This window comes from Gavia stellata, chromosome 9 (genome assembly GCF_030936135.1).
Source record: "Gavia stellata isolate bGavSte3 chromosome 9, bGavSte3.hap2, whole genome shotgun sequence".
NCBI classification, from domain to species: Eukaryota; Metazoa; Chordata; class Aves; order Gaviiformes; family Gaviidae; genus Gavia; species Gavia stellata.
The window spans coordinates 34,868,908-34,892,382 of NC_082602.1; the positions used below are offsets into that span (position 1 = coordinate 34,868,908).

Here is a 23,475-nt window from a genome sequence, read left to right on the forward strand (position 1 = left end):
TCCCAAATTGTATCTATAAATGAAGATTCATTTGTAAAGAACAAGGCAGTTCTTTACAAACCCCATCCATTTTTGGAAGTATACCGAATAAAAGATTGCCTGTATCTTGCAATGTAAGAACAGTGCAACAAAATCTTTTATTGCTGACCACAGAACAGTTCCACATGATTGAACAAGGGCACAAGTCTTTGTTTTAAAACCAGTCAGATAATTAAGAAGTATCAGACACTAATCATGTCCATACAGTTTAAGTCTGCTTCCTTGTGTACAAACACAAGAAGAACAAATCACTAATTTTCTGCAAAACTAAAAGCCTTAATCACTGTGAGACTTTTTTGGCAAGTGAAATGAAGGAAATGGTTCTGATACAGTGAATAGCTGTCTCATGAAGTGATCTTCATAAGGAAGAAGGTTCTGAAGAAAGAGTATGTCTGAAAATTGTTAACAAATATACACAAGGAGGCAGGACTGATGAACAGCTACATGTAACCTTAGATTTACAGCCTTACTACTGCAACTCTGCAAAATACAAAATGGTTTTGTATGAAAAATTTTAAATAAAGCATCTTTTACATGATTGCAAGTGCATAGTTTACAAGTTCAGCCTTGTATGCCTGTTGTCAGTTTTACAGCAAAGAGGGACAATGTTTTGACAGATGACAATACAGGATAAGCCCTTTATCATGTTTCACTTTTATTGAACATTTTCTGCAAATGCAGATTACAACCTTGCTTCAGGTTGCACGCATCAACTTAAGCCATGATAAATCAATACTTTTTGAAACCCAAATCCTAGCGGTAAGGGGTTAGGTAGTGGTTCATTTCCGTAGTTAGAGAAATTACAACAGTGTAACAGTCACTCATAAAAGCAGTATGGTGCAAGAGGCTCTTTGGTGCCAAAAAATTGTCCGTGATGCATTTATGAACACTACTGAGTAGAAAGCAATCCAAATTACAGCTCTTCCTCGCAGTGCTATAGAAACATTAAAGGACACTGCAGATCCCCATATCTTGAGCAGTCTGCGAAGAAATATCACCATTAAAGAAAAGCTGTATAAAAATCAATGACAAAAGACTTAAATGAGAAAGTATATCCTATCTTTCATCCTGAAATACAGGTCAGGTATGGCCCAGCTCTACAGCAGGCATATTAAATAATCAGATTTAAGGTGATCTACACATTGAGACCTGAAAGATCATTGCCTTAATCTTACACCCATTTATATGGGCATTTATGTGGCAATGTACTTGCATCATCTAAACCTTCAGTAGCGTATAAAGAACATACTGCTTACATACCAGCATGCATCCAGAACATAGCCATATGTCAAACACCTACAATTATGTAGAAACCCCAGATTTCAAGTGAAGTCTAAGAAATCCTGAAGTAACTTGCAAGTCATATCTACTGACTCGTGATTTTTTTTTAAAACCAGAAAAGTGTAACAAAAATGCAGACTTACTTGTGATTTTTTTTCCAAACTACAATGTATAGGCCGATCCTCGCGTAGATATACACATATATACAAAATTTATAGAAAAACAGAAGTCCTGTAGACAAGATTTCTAACTTGAGCAGAAAAACACTACGTATACCATAAAGGAGAAACAGAGATAAAGGGCCAATTCTGTCATCACAAGCACTTATGGTTCCACACTAACTTCAGTCATTATTGCATGCATTAGATACCCAGAGATACAAATATCTCTGGGTACAGTTGAGCCAACTGACTAAATTGCTCTTCCAATATATCTCACTTCCAACCTGATCTAAAAGTCAAGGTACTATTTAGCATGTCAAGTAGAAGAGGAGGAAAAAACCCTCATGTGATTCACTACAGCATTAAGCGTAGTTACTTGCACAACCTGGCCGGGTTTAACAAAACTCCAAGTTTCCATTTCAAAATCTATTCTAACTTGCAACACCTGCATGGTAAGAAACAGAAAAGATAAAATATGCAGCTTCTCAGACACTCATTTAGAACTATCACCTCTAAAAAGAAACATTCCGTTTCTTTTAAAACGCAAGCTTTCTTCACTGAACTATCACTGCAAATCTTACTTTTTTTCCCCACTGTGCCTGCCTCAGTGTATTTCAGTATACAGCTGAAACATTTGCACCCCCTAGCTGTCACAGGTAAGACACAGTACTTATCTCTAACTTACATTCATTTTCAACTTCAAATTTATTGAGGCAGTTTATATCAATGTATCCATAAAATAATTCAGAAATAACCCAAGTATACCATTTAAACATCTTCATGATTTATCCATTTACACACTCAGTACACAAACAACCCAGCCTCTGTACAGGTTCATCACATGCAAACCACCCATAAAGACAAAAACTTTAATTAAAAATAAGTCACAACTCGGTGTACTGTTTCAACTGCATCTCCATTTACCAAATGGCACATTGAATATTCTCTAAAATAAGATGTTTTTAACAATTTTGTTAAAAAATTCTTGGGCAAAATATTTCTAGACTTAAAAAACATCAAGATTTTTCAAAACACTCAAGATACTATACAACTTATAATAACCTTGAAATAGGTTTACAAGGTTGTTAACCAAGGTATTTACATACCAAATAATGTAAAGCAAAAAATTCGTATTTCTAATGACAAAAAGATGATGCATTAAAGATTTATGAAATTAAAATTAAGGCTCTTTGTTATAGTTCTTTATGTAACTTTACATAATAGCCAACTTTGGAAATGTCAGTCTTGCACATTCTTGTCAATCTACTGCATTTAAAGCAGTAGAGTATATTAAGTATTACTTTGAATAATTACATTGCTACTTCTATGTTTGAGCATGCTTTTGAAACACTGTAATTATGAAATATTTACAATGTGTAGCCTTCAAACTTTATGTAAAAGCACAAGTATGACTGTCTGATTTGAATACAAACAACATACTTGCAAAAACGTTTTTACTTCTCAAAATTAAATGCAAATTACTACAGTTTTAACAAGCAAACCAGCTCTGCAAAGTTTTAATGTGTACCTGAATGTGGACAGTAAGAGTTATGTGAAATTACTCAGACAGTACTGTTTTTCATTTTAGACTGAACTATTCTTTGTATCAGACTGTTTTCTTTAAGCATGTAGAAAAATTAAATATTTTTTAAAAAATTATTCCAAGACCTACATATACTTTCTGAGCTATGCCCATAGGTTTCTTGAAAAATCAATACTGTCTAGCAGGTTGTAATGATTGGTCCACAGTTTATTTCAGGATGTGTGTTCAACTAAAAGCAACTTGCTGTTTTTCAACGTCATATCTCTTTAAAAGCACAGTGATATAAAACACTGAAGACAGAACAAAAAAATGGAATGGTAACCTAAAGATCAAATTCATTAGCCATTTCTCCTACTATATCAAAATTTGTAGTCAGAATTGTCTTTATTGACTTTATTTTTAATTTTTGTACACAAAGAAAAACATGTTCATATCCATCATGAACAAAAACTTAAAAAGGCAGAACTAGAAGACATTTGTGTCCTTCACCAAAGCAAAGCTGTGCTAAAGGTTCCAAACATTTCCATTTTTAAAATAAATATTTTCTTTTTTCATTGTCTACATTCCAGTCTTCAGAATGTCACTGGAAACTGCAGCCTATCATGAAATACACACTTTTAAACAGAGTCCCAGCTCACTGTGTTTGGTAGCTTGCCATACCATATCCAGCTTGGTTAGGTATTACAGGAGCACCTTGTCCCTGGGCAGGCTGAGCACCAAATCCACCCATCCAGGCAGCAGATGGAGATTGGCTTAAAAGGAAACAGAATGGTTAAACAAAGGAAAGGGAAAAAAAAAAAGAAAAATAATCATGCAAGTTACTCAAGTTATTTACAAGACAACAGACTAAAAAAAGAACATAAAACCAAACTTCCTACACTACTATTTGTACCAAAATAGAACAATTTCTTCTTCTCTTTAATGAGTAATTCAGGTGAAGTGCTACAACATGTGATTCTTGAAAATATCATAAGCTTTTTAAGAACAAAGAAAAAAAGCCCCACAAACCTTGGGTACTAGCTGCATAGGACAACCGCCTCCAAAGGCATAGACTTATGCAGGTGGCTGTAAGTCACCATCAGTGATGCAGAAATGCAAAAAATTCCCAACACCTAATCAGCATGAATACCAGTGATAGGTTTATCAGGGCGTAATATGTTTAATTGGCAAGAGATAATGAAGAATTAAATGAGCAAAGAAGTTATTTTAAAAGTATGTTAAACCAAAAAGTTGTTGTGAAAACTTCAGTCTTCGAGAGGTCAAGTTATTAAAAGCCCACCCAAATTCTGAAACTGTGCAAGTTAAAATGTCAGTATGTAGTTTCTTCTCTCCAGGGTTATGAGCCCTTTAGGTAGATACCTGGACTCCCTGGTTCAGACTCTCCAGCATTCAGCACTTCCAAGTCACAGAATCCAGAAAAATTTTAGATATCAGACAAGACGACCATCCGAAACTCCACCACAGTAGAAGTCTTTGTGCCTTGAGTCTCAACACACCCATACACATAAAATGTGTTATCAAGTACAAGTCAGAGTGACTCACCCCATTATTTGGTCCATGGGAATCATTAAACATAAGCTTTAAGCACGTAGGAGTCCACCTAAGGCTTGAAACCTTGTGCAATCCCTGAACCAAATGAGCCTGAAACTCAGATACAACATTCTTGGAATATTCTAAAAAATTAAGTAGATTTACTCACTCTACTCCAAAACCCTGTTGATTCCATGCTTGGCCATACATTCCATATGATGGTACTTGCCACCCATTAGCCATATATTGCCCATACTGTTGTGGATTTCCATATACTTGACTCCATTGCCCCCACTGACTGTAATCCACCTAAGGAGAGAATAATTAATAGTACTTCAGGTCCTAGAGATGGATTATGTTCATTTTGTCCTGCTAAATGCAACATTTTTGGCTATATCAATCACAGGGCTAAAATGAGCAATAATGAGATCAGAAAAAGAAGCAAAACATCACTGTGACTTAATTAGATCCTTGTACTGAAAAATGTGTTTGAAATACCAAAGAATATTTGGCTGGATAGTCACCTAGTCTGCAGTTAGCGAACTAGCAAGAATCAGAATTACCTCAAAGTTTCTCCCTATCTTGAATCATATCCAGAAGACAGTAACAGATATTCCATCAAAATCACTAGCCCAATTTGATGAACAACTGGAACATAACTGAGACAGAACATGGAATTTCATAAAAACACTACCACAAAATTTAGCTATAACAACTGGGAAGGCATTATGGATTATATACACAATCGCTTTTGTGATACAATGAAAAGGTTAAAGCACAGTTACCTGTTGGAAGTTTTTAGTCATATCAGGGGATTCTTTACCCCAATAACATTTAACAACATGTCCTTCAATTGTGGTTCCATTAACTGAAACAATAGCATGTGCTGCACTTTCATGGGTTGAAAATCTAAAGAATGGAAAAACAAACTAATGTTATGCTTTATAGTACTTTCACCTGATTGTTAAAAAACAGTGACTCCATACACACAAGAAATCCAGAGAAAAAGATCTGCTTTCACAGACACTCATCTTCTCAGGTAAAAAGATTGGTGGCCACTTTGAAAAGTTCCAAATTTTTCTATGAACATATGGTGACAGCTTTTAATGTATCAGCAGAAGTTCAATCAAGTGAAATTACAGAAAGATGAAACATTACTACATAAACAAAATCACAGATTTCATTTTTCTCTGTCCATACCTGACAAATGAGTAACCTTTTTCTGGAAACACCCTTATTTCCATAATCTGTCCAAATGGTGAAAACGTCTGTCTCATAAGTTGATCTACAACATATGATGTTTTTGAATTAGTAACCATCTTGGTCTCCAAAAAGCTTCAGTAATAACAATTAAAAAAATAAAACAAATCATACCTGTTAGCCCAGAGGCAATTCCTCCACAGTACACAGTACAATTTTTTGGACTTGACTGATTTACTACATCTTCAAATCTCAATTGTTTTGTATTATCTATAAAGAGAGAAGGCTGTTTTTAAGCAGTAGACTAACAGTAACCACAGAGTCCCAGATACTTACCTCGTACACAAGTATGAATTATACATTTAACAAACACATTCAACATTTTATGGTAGACCAGCAGTGCCACCACTACATTGACGTAATACACCAAAAGTCTATTCTTTAAGATCTGGAAGTCAAGCTAGATACATAACTAAGTGACATCATTTTGGCAACATTGTTTTATTCTCCATTGAACAGTGATGTAAGAGAGCAAACACAACATAGCATTACAAGGTGGTCTTACTTTCTTGTGTACTTTTGGGGGCTGGTGGTTTCCGTGTTGCCCAGTTAGTTCTGATCTGACGGCCTCCCAACCACTGGCCTCCCATGTGTACAATAGCATTTTCTGCATCCTAAAGAGATTAAAATAAAGATTGTAACACATCCAAACAAAAAGTATGTACAAGTCTACTTCTAAGAAAGACTCCGCTTTCACTGAATTCTGTTGACGAAACCAGTAACAGTACTTAAAAGTACATGAAATTCTGAACAACCACAGCAAGCACCCAAAAATGAAGTCATGTGAAGCCATCCGGTTACAGAGAAGGCCCTCAAGCGATCTGATAAAACCTTCCTCCCACTCCCATTTTCTACACACGTTAGAAGCCAACTACAATCATACATGTACTGCCTTTACACAACAAGCATCTGTATTAGAGTATTTGAAGGCTGCCCAAAAAAGTACAAAGGTCATACAGATGCCAGAAGCAATTACTGAAATAAAACAACTGTAATTTTAATTATATTAAAAAAATCAAATTACTTTGCCAATTGACTGTATTAAAAATACAATACACAAAAGTATATTTAATAGTAACAGGTGAAAAGTTAGGAAAGACTTTTCAATCAAAATCCCTCACTGAAAAATTTCTCAGATGTAACCCAAGTAACGTTTATACCATGCAGTACATTATTGCAAAAGACATTGTATAGTAAGATCTGAATGTGTTTTTTCAGAATCTTAATATGCACTCAACATAATAGGCCAAGTTTAGGTAGAAAAATTGTAAGTTCTGGGAAGGCTGAGTGGTAGTTACTAAGAAACTATAATGCTGAGATACAAATAGATTGAGCATGTAAGTTTCCTTTTATTTATTATTTGCACACTCCCCCATCCCATCCCATCCTCTCTTCTGCCCTCTGGAGGCATGCAGTATGTGTCTGAGCACAGAATGCTTTTAAGTTCTCTAAAGATTAAAGTCACTGTATGAACACACACACACACACACGAGTCCATGGCCCACGTGGCTTAACCTCTTGAGCATGAATTAGAAGACAATCTTTCAGTTCACACTGCAAGCAGAAACATCTCGTAAGCAAGGGATAAGTTTGCTAACACTTGCCAGAAGCAATTTTTTCCCCAATTGCTTTGAAAGAAGAGAGGCAGAGCAAATAGTACCTATGTTTTAAATGCTTTTTCCAGGGCACAAAGCTTAAGAAAGAAAATGCCAAGCACAAGGGACAAAGAGAACATATGGACAAGTTAAAGGTGAGCGGCTAGCATTGTCCTGCCTCACACTGAAGGCTTCCAGCTGTACCAGACTCATCTCAAACTCAAACGACTCAAGACCTTGATCCTCCTAAGTTTTAATTACACAGAGTGCTCATTTTGAAGACAATACATAAATACAAAAAAGAAATTATGGGAGATGACCAATAAGAAAAAGAAAACCTAAAGGACAAAACCAAACCACCAGACAATTGGAAAAAAAAAACCAAACCAAAAACCCAACTTCTTCAAGCACCCTCACTCCCAAAACATATTGAGTAAGTTACAAACTGACTAGGAAAGGAAACTAGCTCTAATGACTCTTGCTGCCAGTCTTGAGGATCATAGCTATGACAAAACCAGAACGGAGCCCAATGCCATAACTGTTCCAGTTCAGTGTAGGACTTCAATTTTCTTGTAACTGTGGTGTGCATTAAGACCTCAGGCTGGAGTACCTGAAGTCTGGAAACATATCCCACTTCACCACATCTAGCAGGATAACAATAAATTCTGAAAAACAGGCCTTAAACTACCAGCTCAGGATGGTTGTGCCGTAACCCTACAGGTGCAGCTGCTGCTTGAATCAACAGCAATCAGGACAAACTTTAGAAGTACTTCTTAGTACTACGTTTAGAACTCATCCATTAATTTTGCAGAATGAATACAGATTTTAAATTTAAAGTGTTTAAGACTCAGTCTTAAAAGAATCCAGTAACTTGCATTCTGTATGACTGTTACAGCATTTCCCCTACGGTCACAGAAACCAAACACAAACATATGATAAGGGAAGAGGGGTACAAGGAGATAAGGCATCTATTCCTCTTGTCTATTCCAGCTGCAACACAAAACAAATGAAGTGTAAGTGGAAAAATACACTAAATCAAGACATTCAATTGCAGTATCTTATGGCATTTGCAAATCCGAAGAAAAGAAATTCCAACTCCTTCCTCCGATTACGATTCAGCTCCAGATAACTGTTACAGAAGACAGAAAAAGAATCTTGACATGCAGGACTTCTGACCACACAAACAGGCTTATATGCCTAAAATCCTTAACCATGTGTGTTTTTCCTATGAAAAATATTTAAGGAAAACTGTTTAGTTTCCCCATGTTCACTTAAATATACCTCTTAAACACATACAGCTCAATTTTCCAAATAATCTTCACAAATTTCTTATTCTGTCAAACATTTATTTAACTTCCAAATTACCAAGAATTATTTTAGTCAATTGCACCGCTATAAATGGTAGGGCATAGCACTATTTTTATCAGTACTATACTGACTAAACTCTACAAATAACATCTTTAATATCTGTATCAGAAAGGGATACTAGTCACTTGTTGGAAGCATTTTTTCCTAAGCATACGTAACATTATCCATTACATAAATATCCAACACAAAACCAAGAACAACCTTCAGTTTTACAATACGCATAAGCAAAATGCTTTAGAAGTACAGAATCAAGTCTTAGCTGCAAATTAACTGCTCGATACTAAGAACCATCTTAGATTTCAAAATGTTCTAATAACTCAAGCGAAGGACCAACCAAGAGCTTTACTGAGATGCAGAGCTCAAGCAAATAAATCCAACCATAATTCAGTATATGACACACTTGGTTGCATTAGGTCCTCAGAAAGATTGAGCCTTAGCGTGAACCTAAACCTGCCAAACACCAAACCCTGCTGTGTAGCGTGGCACTGTGCTCCTTAGGACTGAGGGCTCCAGGATGTCATTTTGCAGGGGCTCCTCCCTTAAACAGGGAACCGCACTGGACCTGGCACAGTGCCTCAGCTAAGGGACCCAAAGCACTACTGATTGGACCAGAGACCCAACTCACTGTAGGAGAAATGGTTCCACAGACTAAGCTGAGCTACCCTAACACACCCAAACAAGCCTTCTATGCTCAGGAATCTTCTTTCACAATGTTCTCATAGCATCACTGTTACCTGAGTTGTTTCAACCCTTAACCACAAATAACAGAAGTTTTTGATTAAAGTAAATTAGTTTTGTGCAAGCAAATTTATTTCCCTTGGGAAAGTCTGATACATCGTGAATATATACAAAGAGGCAAAACTGAAAGTGGAAAATACGCAATTATTTTAAATCTACATTGTGATTACTCACCAGTTTGTTATAAAAAGATACAAAACCATAGCCTTTTGACTTTCCAGTTGCCATATCTTTAACTACCCGTGCATCCCTGTGAAAAGAAGCACAGCTATATGAGGGTAATATTAATAACCTGCAAAATAAAAACTAAAAGGAACCACACACACTGTATTGTGAGCATATTTTTTTCTTATAAATTCAGTTAGCCCTAAAACTACAGTCATTCCTGAACTCTCCCTATTGCTTCTTTACCTGTTAGAAAAAAGCAGTAGGACAAAAAAAATAACATGTAATAAACATGCAACCTATCCACATAACCTATACTGGCTAAAACTAGAATGTTCAAATTTGAAGTATAAGAGAAACAAAGTTTCCTTTTCTAATATTCTATTGGCTAGGGTCCTCTAAGGTTTACTGTTCTATAAATTACTGTAACAATTCTATCTAATTTACCATGCATTTTCTAAATAGTTAAATGTCTTCTGCCTAGTGATACAAAATATATGAAATATTAAAAAATCGAAAAAGAGGAAAAAATAGGAATTAAAAGGCATACATGGCCTGTTAACAGATTTCTTTATTTTTCTTGGTCAATTCTCTACCATCATTTTGGAGTTTGGGCAGCTGTAAATTTTGAAAAATTGACATTTTCAGAAATTTAAGAAAGGAGAATAAAACTAACAACAATGCTAAGCACACCAGTACGAAAACAACAAATTTACACAGAAATTTTAGTGAGTAAGTTAAAATGATTGGAAATATAGAACTGCACTGAATATAGAATGTTAAAATGTAAATACTAAAATATGTATATATAAATAATGTATAATAAGAATAAATAGAAATGAGAAAAAATCTACAACTGAGTTCCAGTGTGCACAGTTCCTTGCAGTTAGCCTTCAAGATCCTGTCCATTCTTATGAGCAATTCTGCAAAATAACCAGAATGCTATTACTTTTAATTGTGACTTGGACTTTAGAAAAACTGCAGGTCTCAGGTATAAATATAGATTGAGAAACAGAAACCTGAATTATTCTCTTTAAATCGATTTTTAAACAGTACTACTTACCACATTAAGAGACAAAAAGCAAAGTAAACAAAATAGCAGAGGTAAGAAATAAGATTTATGATTCATTTAAAAATATGCGTACAGAACAAGAGAAAAATAAGAATTTTGTTCTTAGAAATTTATTCCTGTAAAGTAGTACAAAAACGTTCATGTGCAACTTTAAAATATTTTTATAAAGATAAACTGATAGAAGATTAACAGACTTTTTTGTAGTGGTACTCTTTAAGGACATACATACTTTAGCACTCACAAGGATTCTTGTAATGTTAAATATGTTCAATTAAAACACCAGGTGACCTGGTGTCACCTGAATTATCTATGAGAAGTTTAAAGAAACATTCTCTTAACCGGCAGAAACGTGCACATATTGGCAATCCACCATTCTTTCATTTAAATATTTAATCTTAATTCATCCCCTTTTATCATTCAAAAAAGTAGATTTCATTCTCATATTTGCTTTTTTCAAAACATTCACAAGTTATTCAACTAGCTGTTTCATAAAATTATATTCTAATTGCTCAGTTTTCTATACTGCCTATGAAACGCAGTATGAATGCATACAAAATACACTGAGGATGCAACATATACCACTTATCAAGTCACTATTCTGTACACATTCTGAACAACAAAAAGTCACACTTAGGAACAGTAATTAAATTTTAATAGAAAGTTGAAGGACATTAGCATATAAATTAGGTTAAAAGCACATTGCTTTCAGCACAACCGGAGCACAATTACATTATTGTATTTACAATCACGATAGATACTGAGATGAAACAATAACCCCTCTTTACTGCCCACCCAACATAAGGAAATTAATGTCAGAAAAATAATCTAAAAAGATAAAAAATAACATTTCAACTCAGAAACAAATTTTCACTGTCATATTTTCTAACTGATATTGGAAATGTTTATTGTGATACTTACGATATTTTACCAAAAGGAGCAAATGCTGACTTGATGTCTTCTGTTGTTATTTCTGGACTTAAATCCCCAACGAACACATGGAAGTGATCTGAAAATAAATAATTTACTAATCAAGTATTTAACGCTATCTAAAATTTCAACTCCTGAGAAAGTGATGCTCTGCACACAGCACTGGGAACCAGGAACGCCCAGGATTCCATTTGATGAGCAGCAGCAATTTAATCTGTCCACTCCAGTTTCCCCAGTTGTAAAGCAGAAACAGAAGAATTAGTTTGCAAAATTCTATTAAACACAAGATGGGAAGGAGAAAAGTTCTGTTTAAATGCATTTATGACAAATTATTACCACGTTGTGAAGTATTTGTGTAGAAGTGATACTGTGGCATTACTTTACTTACTGGATGTATCTTTTTTCTGGCTACTTGGTGTTGTTGCCCAGTTTACTTTGACCTCCTGAAAATAAGTATAAGATTTAGTATAAATTCATAAAATTCTTACATTTTCTAAGTTCATTCAAGGGTGGGTTACAACTGTCAATGTTTACAAATCATGATTCAATATAAAACATCATAATTAGAACATCACAAATGACGTATTTCCTAAACAAGACTTACTTTTTAAAATCAGTATTTCAAAAATATTATTCTAACAATATTTAACTTTGGTAAACCTCTTCAACAAAATTAATGCTCCACAGTTTTATTAATATTTTTACACAAACCTATGTTCCTTAAATCTAAGATTACAATGTAAGCAACTTACCTTTCCCAAAATTTTTCTCCCATTCATAGCAGCTAATGCAGCAGCTGCATCTCTGTGTTCATAAAATTCCACAAAGCAATAAGGGTCATTGCTTGTATGCTGCAAAACAGAAAATCCAACAGAAGAGTTGACCCTTCTGCTATCGGGTTGCTGAGAAGAAAATCCAGGAAAATATATTACTTATAGCTAGAAACTTTAAGAATGATTTGCATTAGATTTATGAAATAGCCTTTGACATTACACTTAAATGCAAGAATTAAGGTGGACTTTTTATCAAAGGTCTAGCAATTTCTGAAGTATAGTTTCCTTTGTATGAGGGCTCAGTACTTTAAGTTTACTAAACTAAAAACAATTCAACTACCAGAAAAGTGATCTGCAGACTGGATGGAAGGGGTGAAAAAAGGGGAAGAATGGAGAGAAGAACAAAAATGGTCTTCTGTCTCATATATATACTCAAAGCTTGAAAGGTTCGTTCCCCAGATACATTTTTTGCCAATTTTCTCTCCTCCTACTTAAGAAGGCTTTCCTTTTATTTGCCTGAAAATCACTAGCAGGCAGCAACCTAGAAGCTGCATAATCTCAGTCTCTAGTGAAAAATGTTATACCCAACAACTGGGAAATATCCCTCTGAAAGGACTCAAAATAGTTCGACTGAGGGAAAATTATAATAATCAATTGATTGTTACTCTGTTAAACCTGTTTTTGCAGGATGGCCTATCGAATCACCGTTAAAAATACTGACAAACAAAGCTCACTGAAGTATTAAATGTACCAGAGTATTAAGTGCAAAGAACATAAAAGTTTTCAGAAAAGTTGATCAAGTGGAAATGATGATTAGAATGCCAGCTTTAACATTGGATTTAATCTGCCTAAAAGATGTAGTAAGTACAAAAACTAGAGCCTTACACCAAAATAGCTACATTAACTACTCTGCACGCACATGGACCAAAAGATGATAAACACTAATATTAAACTAAACAAGTTATTTCTTGCATGGACAGGGAAGGATCTAGCACGTAAAGAAACCGCTTTGGCATCAGTATTCTTGCCTATCAACCTCCCCCAGTGTCAGACAGAGCATAGCTCTAACACAAATTAAGAGTAGGCCTTTACCAGCTTTACTATTTAACATCTGAAAAATTCACGCACACTTATATGGACAAAGAAATCCTAATTCTGCCCCGTAAAACTGGATTGTACATCTTCAAACATAGTTCTGTCTTCACCTGAAGAAGGGAAGCTCTTAAGATCTAATAGCTGAACTGATCACAAGGCCTTTATATACCTAAAATAATAAAGTAGTCTGAAATTTTCCTTCTAAACACTGTCAGTACTAGGTGTCTCTAACTGACGCAAAAATGAACAGATGAGAGAAAATATACCTGAGATTATAAAAAAAAAGTCACAACAGCCATGAAGTGCTCCAAAAGCATATTCACCCCAGATGCCCCCAAACAGTAAGCCTTAATTCACCCCTCTTGCCATACTATTTTCCTGCTGCAATGGAAACAAGAATTGGGAAACCCATGCAAGGCCTTAACAGATTTAGTGCAGTTTATACTGCAGCTGAAGTGCTATTTTACTTTTGGGGGGGTGTGCGGGTGTGTGTGTGCCTTCTTTCGCACTAAGAACTTGTCTGAACATGAGAAGAACCTCTTTTGCGGATACCCAGATCTTTAGGCATTCAAGATACCTATAAACACTAGTCACACCATCCCTCTAAGTATTATATACCCCCAAAATACACACTTGAAATCTTTAAAACCTTGACATGTTCATGTCACATATTCTACAAATGAAAAAGAGAGCGAGCAAACAGTTGATACACCTGGCTAAAGCAAGGGGAAAAAAAAAAATCACAAAAGTTTTGCAAACATTCAAATATAAACTTGGCTGATGGTGGTAATAACAATGGACAGGTAAGAACCACTTAAATGTAACTCAGTGCCTACAAAAAGTTTACAACACACTGATTAGAACGATGGACAGTATGGACAGGTACTTTGACAGTTAGAAGTGCTGTAGCTGCAGGCCAGTTCCAGTCTAGAATCCAACCTGCACTTGCTGACTGCTTGGTGACAGGTGCTAAGGTCAGCCCAGTGCGTTCACCTCCATATGACTGAATATAGCTGCAAGTAGCTTTTTGTTTATCTACTTATTTCATAAAGATGTCTCACTTGTTATTTCTATGGTTATGTAAAATCTTAAAACCACAAAGCCTAAATCAAGGTAAAATGAGTGTTGGAATTTCTCATCTGGTTCTCAAGAAATCAAACTGATGATAACGCCTCTCAATCAGCTGAAGGTTGGGGCAGCAGAACCTTACTTCTGAAGGCTATATGACAATCAAAACTGTTTCTTCGGAGAAAAACCTAACAACTGTGCTCTGTTATCCTTCTGTTTAGTTATCTTTCTTCAGTAACCTTATAGAGAACGTGGCAGAGCTCTTATCTTCACTAAAAAGTTTTAATAAAGTGCCATATGGGAAATTGTTAGTTAAGAGAAAGATGACAGCGATTAAACAAGCATCAGGTGGATAATAAGCAGCTAAAATCCAAAAAAGCAGTGTATCACATTGAAAGTAAAAGAAGACCAGAGAGGAGTTACTAGTAGTGTTCCCAAAGAAGTCTGGTCACAAGACTTGCCTTCTAATACTATCATTAATGATTCTGACAAAAAAAAATAATGCAACTGTACTCAGGAAATCTGTAATTACAAGTTAGTATGAACATAAGAAGTAGTAAAAAGTAGGAAAAGCATACAGAAAACCAGAGTTGAAGAACCAAAGATTAAACCTAGCAAAAGTTCTGATTAGTCCCTGCCTGCTGGAAGTTTATCAGTTGTAGATAAAAGGAAAAAAATTAGGGAGTGAGAAGTTGCTTAGGATGTGTCAACAAGATCACAGAAATGACTACCAACCCTAAATGTACCAGAGTTTACAACAGAGAGAAGAAAGTGTTAATACTTACCACCAGTTTGTAAAAAAGACCTTATCCGGAATACTACAGAAAGTTTGTCACTTTGTTTCAAGAAAAAATTAATTTAAGAACAGACAGGTGCAGACAAGAGCTATTTGCACTGGCACAGAAGAGGCTCAGGAAGAGCAAAACTTATTTTGAAGGATTTTTTACTTTTCATCCATACTGAAAGCAGCATTTATTTGATAGGGAAAAGAATTACTGAGGCTCATGTTCAAATAAAGTAAAAAATGTACAAAATAGCCATGAATAACACTTGAAACAGTAAGGTTTCTGATCATCAGAACAACATTGTTCTGAAGAAAGGGGGTAACAATCCTTTAAATAAAGTGGAATCTCATCATCAGCTGGTAAAAGGTACATCAGGGCTACAGGCAAAATTACAGGACTGTACACAACCACAGATCTCTTCTGCAAAAAGTTATTCCAAAAGTCAAACACAATCAACCTAAAAAACCCACTACCAATAATGTCCAAAGAAGCCCCCCCAACTCCATTTATTTTGCACAACTGTATCCTAAGTTACATTATATTTTCTACCCCCCGGATGTGGAAGGCCTTACCTCTGTTATCATTTTACAGCTTTTGCATGGTCCAATCTGGCTGAATAACTGAAGTATAAGAACTTCAGTCACATCTCTGGAGAGGTTTCCTACATAGCTACACAAGGAAATAAAAAACCAACATTTTAAACCAGAAATTTTTTCATCTTTTCAAATGTAATTATGATTTTAAAATCTTAAATAACTATGAAAAATCTCACTTTAAATATCCCAGGTATCTTAAAGAAAGTATTTATGAATTATTTCATGATTAGTTTTAATGCAACATTCATGTAGTTTCTAAATTATGAAGTTGGCCACACAACTGAGAACATAAAGTTTGATACAGACATAATGCTGGACACCGCTATCTAGTGCCAATCGTTTCTTTGGCAGAGAAATGTCAGAAACAGGAAGCACGTTTCTCAAGAACGTTGGGTAGAACAAGCAACCAACTGGGCAAAGATGTTTTAAGCTTCACTTCCCACTGAGCATCTAATCAAGGCAACTTCTGAATTTGGGTACAAACCCACATCTAACTCCTGTTAGTTCAGTAGTAGCTATCAGACATAAACTGTGCTGCCTTGCAAGCAACCAGTTCAATTCTTCTGTTTTCCTGAGCATTTGGAAAACCAGCCCACTCACCAATAGGCAAGGCAATTTATGCAGCATTATGCCATAGGAATGCTCCGCACAGCATCTATCTCAACAGCTACCACCTCTGTAAAACTCCCCAAAATTTTGGCAGTGTTATTTTAATATCAACTGTACTTCCTGATTTTTTAATATATAAAACCTTAGAAATAATTCCAAGTTTTGAAATACCTATCAAGTTTAGAGTCCTAGATTTACCCGGACAGCTAGAAATCCAATAGCAGAGTTTTAGAACTACATCTAGATACTCTGCTACATTGTACACTCACAAAAAGTAAAACCAGGTCACAAAGATGGCTGAGAGTCATGCATGCAAAACTGAATTCTTAAAAAAGAAAAGTGACTAATTTGTACTCAAATTGTAAACAAAGTGATCAGTTAAGAGAAAGACTTGTCACAGCAACAGAACTCAAAAGTCATCAGCACAGGGACATTCATTATCTTTACAAGTAAGCCTGTCAAGACATAAAGTATTCAAATGCAACCAATAACAGAAGCAGAACTTTTGTGATTTAGCTGTTGAAACAATGTACATTTTATTAATTTTACTCTGATCTATTACAGAATGTCATAATACAGTAAACTGAAGTCAGCCTGAGCTGTTAATACACTTCAGTGAACATAAATGTGAACCAGAATTTCTTAATCTATGCATAAGCCAAATTCTTTAGAGTACAGCAATTTAAGTGCACACTTCATTTGCTTAATGGGCATCGCTTTAAAAACTTGGAAAAGCAATTTCTGTGTTTGACAACTGGACTTTCATCTAGCTTCAACAAAATTAAAATGGACACTATTTGTTTTCATCTGAACACCACACAATGATATCAACAGATTCTGGTTTATGTTGTTATTCTTTCAACAACTATGAAACAGTTCTGCACTTTCTCAGTCAGGACTTAAATGCTACACAAGATCCAGAGTGAGTTTCTTACATATCACATCACCTGAATATAGAAACATCCATTAAAAGCTTTCATGTACTCATTACCTTCTTACTAAATATGTACAAATTAATAAAAGTCATTAATAGAAGCTACATTTGCAGCTTGTGCTGTTATGAAGCATTTCAGTACAGAAGTTAAAAACTGCAGAATTCTGTTATACCCATTACAGGACAAACTGCCCATCTCATTGACTTTTCAATTCTCTATTCTGAAAACGTAGCAGTTAAGAATTTATCCATACCTTCTTTCTGAAACCTTAACTAAATTTTTGTTATTCATTCACCAAGATTAAATTGCAAATCACTAGTAGTTTTAAATTGAAATATTAACCTTTGCAGATACTACTAAAATCAGATGGAAAATATAATTACCAGTAGGAATTCCCACATAAAGTGTCAGTACTGCTGTGAACTTACTACTAGCACTTGTTTCCTTTGTATGTTGTAGAACAGTGTTAGTTAACACCATGCCTTAACAGCATACTGAGATAAGCACCTGTACAGTAGCACTGACATGAATTTAAAAACAGTGAAGTCCTATTAACATTATTTCTACTGCAAAATCAGGTACAGTAAGGAGTACAATTAACACTATAGAAAAACAGAATCTCAGCCTCTTCTGCGTCATATTAATATGTATTTTGGAAATGCAAGAACTCTGAAAAGCACTCTGAAGAATTCCTATTGATCTGACAAAAAAAGCCAGGAAAAGCTGTTCCTTAGAAATCTATTCAATTAAGGTAAGATAAATTACACCAACTGCTAGAAGAGATACTAAGTGGTTTTCCAGTACCACTATGTTTTCATCAAGATAGTTGTGAGTGAGAATGTTGCATCATAAACTTTAGCTATGAAACAGGTTGCCTCTTCATAAAAATCAGCAGTGTAATTCTGGACCACCTGATTGCTACATTCAAATGGGATGTAAACTCCTAACGGTCCATTAATTCTCTAAATGTATATGATAAATACTGCCTTGATGTTTAGTATTACCATATTCAGAAGGCATTAATACCTTTCACAAGTTGCTTACACTCTGAAACTTGAGTAATACACACGCTGAGAATACTTCACAATAAAAGGTTCATGTAACAAGGACAACAACCACAGAGACCCAAATCTCTTGAACTGCGTGTAAAATATTGGAATACAAACCTCTACAAATTTGAAACAAATCACTAAAAAATAAGACCTGATGGTTACTTTCATGTCTTTAAGTAGGTTGCGGTAACATTACCTCCTCCAGTACAGTTAAAGATGACTTAAAAAAACCACACACAACAAGCATCTTCAGTGTACAATGATTGAATACTATATAGCTAAGAAAAGAAATATATTCAACACATTAGGAACAGAAACCTTACCTTTCTGGAAACACAAAACTTTCCTCAGCTGATGCTAATCACCCACCACACATGACCAGCCTATTGGTGCACCCAGTTCTCCCCTTTCTAGCTCAATTTATACATGATATAATATAAAACATAACACAGTATTTTCTATTCTACTTTATGAAACCAAAATAAGCAGAACCACAGCTAAAGAAAACATACGGCTTTTAACATGCTATTGCACGGTATTTCAATCTTTTTGTTTTGTTACACTCTAGAGGATATATTATTCAAACTTTTTTAAAAATTGTAAAACCCAACAGAGAAGAAGCACTTACTATACTTTTACAGGCTGTTGTCTTGGTTAATGTGACAGGGCAGCAAAAGTTGTGGCTTTTTGCATACAGGCAATAGTGTTTGTTCCCTTCTGCAAGTTTGAAGCACTTAAATACCAATTAATAAGCACATACAAAAAAAAAACCCAAACCATATATATATCTATATATATATTTCCTGATATAAATGTCAATCTATTACACTTTTGAATGCTGCTGACAACACAAAGATAACAAACTGTATTTAAAATTCAGAGATCTTGTAGAATTATCTAAAGAATAAAAGAAGCACGTATCAGCAAGTAATGAGTTTTAAAATTGAATTCTTTGGCTTGAACAGAAAATTCCTCTTTGTGAAGGTAAACAAGTTTTTATTGTATCCTAGACAGGTAGAGAAGAAAGGAACATTTACAGCCACTACTTTCAGGTCCACAAAACTCCCCTACATACTATTTGGAAGAAACACAGTAAATTTGTTTTCACACAGACAACATGCAAGAAATGGCAGATTCCATATTTAAATGAAGAAAGTATGATAAGCAATAAGGTAACTGATGTGGTAAAGAGCCCATAGAAATTCTAGTAGCATCTCTGCCTACTGCTAGTGAGCTACTGGAAATAAAATCCAAAAATCCACTCTGTAGACTCCACTAGCAGACAATATTCCTCTACAAGGTACTAACTAATAGTTAATTAAGGGTTGATGGCTGGACTTGCTGATCTTACAGGTCTTTTCTGACCTTAGTGATTCTGTAAAGTATAAGAGAAGTGAATCCAGCTCCCAGTTCACAGTTGGAGTCTTACTTGTGTGCCCTATCCAAATTCCATGACACTAAGAATATAACATGGCAAAGCTAATGATAGAACAACTTGTAGGTATTCAGTGACTGTTCATGAAGTTTTTTCTAAAACCATTATCAGGAACATACAAATTTGGAAATTTTCTTCCAGTTATCAGCGACAGCCGATAACATTAGCAACACAGTAGGTTTCTGATAGTTTAGTTTCCACTTTAAAGTAGAAACAGGACTTTGATACAGCTTGTGATGGAAGGAGATCCAACAGTACTCAGAAAACAGAGCTTTCAAGTGTTCCATAAAAAAAAAAAATCAGAAACCCACAGCTCTTTTTAGGACCAGCTAAAAAATTACACATTGTGCATTTTCTATATCACATTTGAATTGAGGGGCATGACAAATCCTACAAAAAGGTCCCCCTTTCTCAAATTATCTTCAAATTGTTTAAAGCAGTAAGGAAAACTTTTTGGCAGAAAATATTGAATGTTATTCTTCACATTTCTATAAAGGCCTACTAGTCATCAAATGTGAGAAATAAAAATGCAAATGGTGTCTATTTTCTATATTAAGCTTCAGAAAATATTTTGAATTCTTAAGAGGTTCATGACTGACCTATCATGTCTGAAAACAGTATAACAGCCCTATAAGTACTGCAAATGGAAACAATTATTATTCCTGAGATATTTAAGATAGGCATAAATGTTAGGTGAACAGTGGTTAGGTGGGTTTCTCTTTTTATAATTAAAAAAATTCCTTGCAAGTGTTAAAAAAGAAAACTCCTTCCCAACCTACAGGTTTAGTTTTTCTTTCCTGAAGGAATAAATGGAATAGCAAAGACATTCATAAAGTATCACTTAAACTATCAACCAAGTGCTTAGGCAGGTGGTCAAATAACTACAGAAACAATTTGTTCTTCACTTACTCACACCCCCCCCCAACCATAAAAACAAACAAACAAAACCAAGGAGTTCGACTTACAATATTATTAGTTGTTCTTGGGTGGCAGTGAGTTTTATTTATACGAGAGATCATGACTGCTATACATGAAAAGTATTACCCAGGATAATCATCTTTAAAATACAACTTGCAATTCCGAATTTAAAGGTATTTCAGATAAAAGTAGGGACAAGAGGGAGATGTAAGAAATGCTACAGCAGAATTTTTGTGTTCTATGAAAAAAGCTTAAATAATTACAGGAAAGTAACCCTGCACGACTCTGGTTACTACAAAACTAGTATGAGGTGAATGTATACCCTGTTTATTAGTTTGAAAAATCAAACAGTCACATGTGTGCAATAAAACATCCTGGACAGCTGTAGAGATGCTATTTCATACATCTTAGTACAAATGTAATTTTTTCCTTGTCAGTGACTACGAGCTAAGTCAGGTCATCGATGGATGCGTTACTAAGATGAATGCACTCCCAATGTAGTACCAAAACTTGTTAGCAGTAAAAGAACATTTTAAAACTTCGTCTAGATATAGCACTTATTTAAAAAGAGGAGGAGCCAATCAGGAAGAGAGAGGAACCTTGCAAACAAAACTGAGTAAAATGCTGTGTACCTTTGCCCTTTTCCCTCTTGTCATTCGAAAGCAACACTCTGAAAACTAAGTCCACTATCAGGGCCATTTGGGTAGTCAACACAAAAAGCATTCAAGATACGATTATTTAAACTGTGCATCTCAGGGAGCAAGGACTAAGTAAGTACTTATACTACACTATAAACAAGTTAAGAACTTTTGCAGCCATAGGAAGGAGAAACAACACAAGTTGCCCTGAAAAGCCTTTAATGCCAAGTCATCATTTTGGTAATGGAAACAAACTGAAGCAATTTTACTGAAGAGATATTTTACTCTGTTTCAGTAGTTTCTTTAAAGTGGCCTTCAATCCAAATTATCTTTGAAAGCCTTTCTGAAGGCTACTGTCCCAAAAACTAAATAGACAAAGATTTCATTTGCACTGTCTTGAGCTGTCTCTCTCATATAGGCAGCCTGAACCCTGTACCGTTGAGACTATGTTTCTTATACAGACAGCCCGAACACTGAACTGTTCATACAGCACGTAACATCCTCTGGCAACTGGAAACTGAAAATCTATGAACTAGTTAAAATAATCAACAACAGAATTATGTGCTCTCACATGCCTAACCACATACTAGCCCCCCTCATATAATTCAATAGGACCCATCAAAACCATACCTGCAGAGTTGAAAAGAACTCAACAGCAAGCAAAAAAGCTCAAATTTGTATTTTTAAACAGAAAACAGATGACAACCACCAACTCATTAAACACTGCCTAGAGAGACACGGCCAACATATAGTTATTTCTTTCACCAGGGCCCAAGAGACTGTTACTGAACCACACTGTGAAATACTGGAGGAAAAAGCAATTTTTCCTGTCCTGCCCGCTGCAGAGCCTCGTTTTACGGCGTTCCCCATCCCACCCACCGCAGGTAAAACACAAAGAACTCTCCTCACGCCGGGACCGCTGTGAAGGGGGGACCCGAGGACGGGCGACCCGACCCGCTCCTCCCGGCGCCGGCCCCGGCAGAGGCTTGTGCCCGCAGGCCGGGCAGCGGGGCTCACCCCCCCCCCGCCCCAGGCGCTGATACAGACCTAGTTAAATCCCGAGTCCCCTCACCGCCAGCACGGCGGCAGCTCCGGCTTCCCCCGTTTTCGCCCTGAATCGGTGCAACGCAACGCAAGCCTGCGCTCTCCCCGTCTCCGCTGCTGGCAGCTGCGCTCTCCCCTGCCGCCCGGTCTCCTCTCCCCTCCCTCCGCTCCTCGGCCGACACCCGCTCCCCCTCCCCACGGCCAGCTCCGGACCCCGCTCCCCATCCCTCCCTCACACGCTCTCTCCTCAAGCGCCCTCCGCTCCGCTCCTCTCCCGCCCGTCCGCCGCCTCCCCCCGCTCCCCCGGGACCCCCGCGCCCCCCCGGCCCCGCTCTCCCCCCTCCCCACGCACCCGCCCGGCCCGCGCCTCCCCGCCCCCACCGCGGCCCGGCCACGCACGCCTCCGGGAGTGCATCCCCCTCCCCGCCTCGCCCCGCCGCCGGCCCGGCCCTCTCCGCCCCTCTCCGCCCAGGGCCCGCTGGGGCTCACTCCCCACCCCCGGAGGCCCCCCCCCGGCCCCGCGGCTCCCCCGCGGTCCCCTCCCCACTCACAGGGTCCTGGGCTGCCCGTCGTCTTCCATAATGGTGGGCGAGCGCCGCTCTCAGCTGCACCCGGGGGCAGCGCCGGAGGGGGGCTCCGCCGCGCAGGGAGACGAAGGGAAGGTGAGGGTGAGGGCCCCGGCTCCCCCCGCTCCGTCTCGCCCCCTCGCCAGGTCCCGACACCGCAGCCCGAACAGGAGAGGGAAGAAGCACCACAAAATGGCCGCCGCCACCAAACACTCAGGAAGCCGCGCTCTGCGCAGCCGCGCCCCGCCGGCCCGCTCCCTCTCGGACCGGATTCTCCTTCCC

At 36.9% G+C, this 23,475-nt stretch overlaps 1 protein-coding gene across 3 annotated transcripts; it reads right to left on the reverse strand.

Annotated features, from left to right (window-relative positions):
• Window positions 1-1,731: 1,731 nt before the first annotated feature.
• Window positions 1,732-23,294, reverse strand: TIAL1 (TIA1 cytotoxic granule associated RNA binding protein like 1). 3 transcript variants are annotated; one of them, XM_059820984.1, is made up of 12 exons: window positions 23,179-23,294; window positions 15,973-16,069; window positions 12,432-12,530; window positions 12,068-12,122; window positions 11,671-11,758; window positions 9,690-9,765; window positions 6,320-6,428; window positions 5,929-6,024; window positions 5,755-5,839; window positions 5,340-5,463; window positions 4,724-4,863; window positions 1,732-3,776 (listed from the first exon to the last, which is right to left on the reverse strand). In XM_059820984.1, exons 1-12 carry the CDS (start codon window positions 23,205-23,207, stop codon window positions 3,659-3,661), a joined length of 1,116 nt encoding a protein of 371 aa, XP_059676967.1. In that variant the 5' UTR covers window positions 23,208-23,294; the 3' UTR covers window positions 1,732-3,658. The 3 variants fall into 3 exon arrangements, with proteins under 3 accessions (XP_059676967.1, XP_059676968.1, XP_059676966.1); XM_059820985.1 differs by having other exon boundaries at window positions 5,334-5,463; XM_059820983.1 differs by having other exon boundaries at window positions 12,432-12,581.
• Window positions 23,295-23,475: the final 181 nt, after the last annotated feature.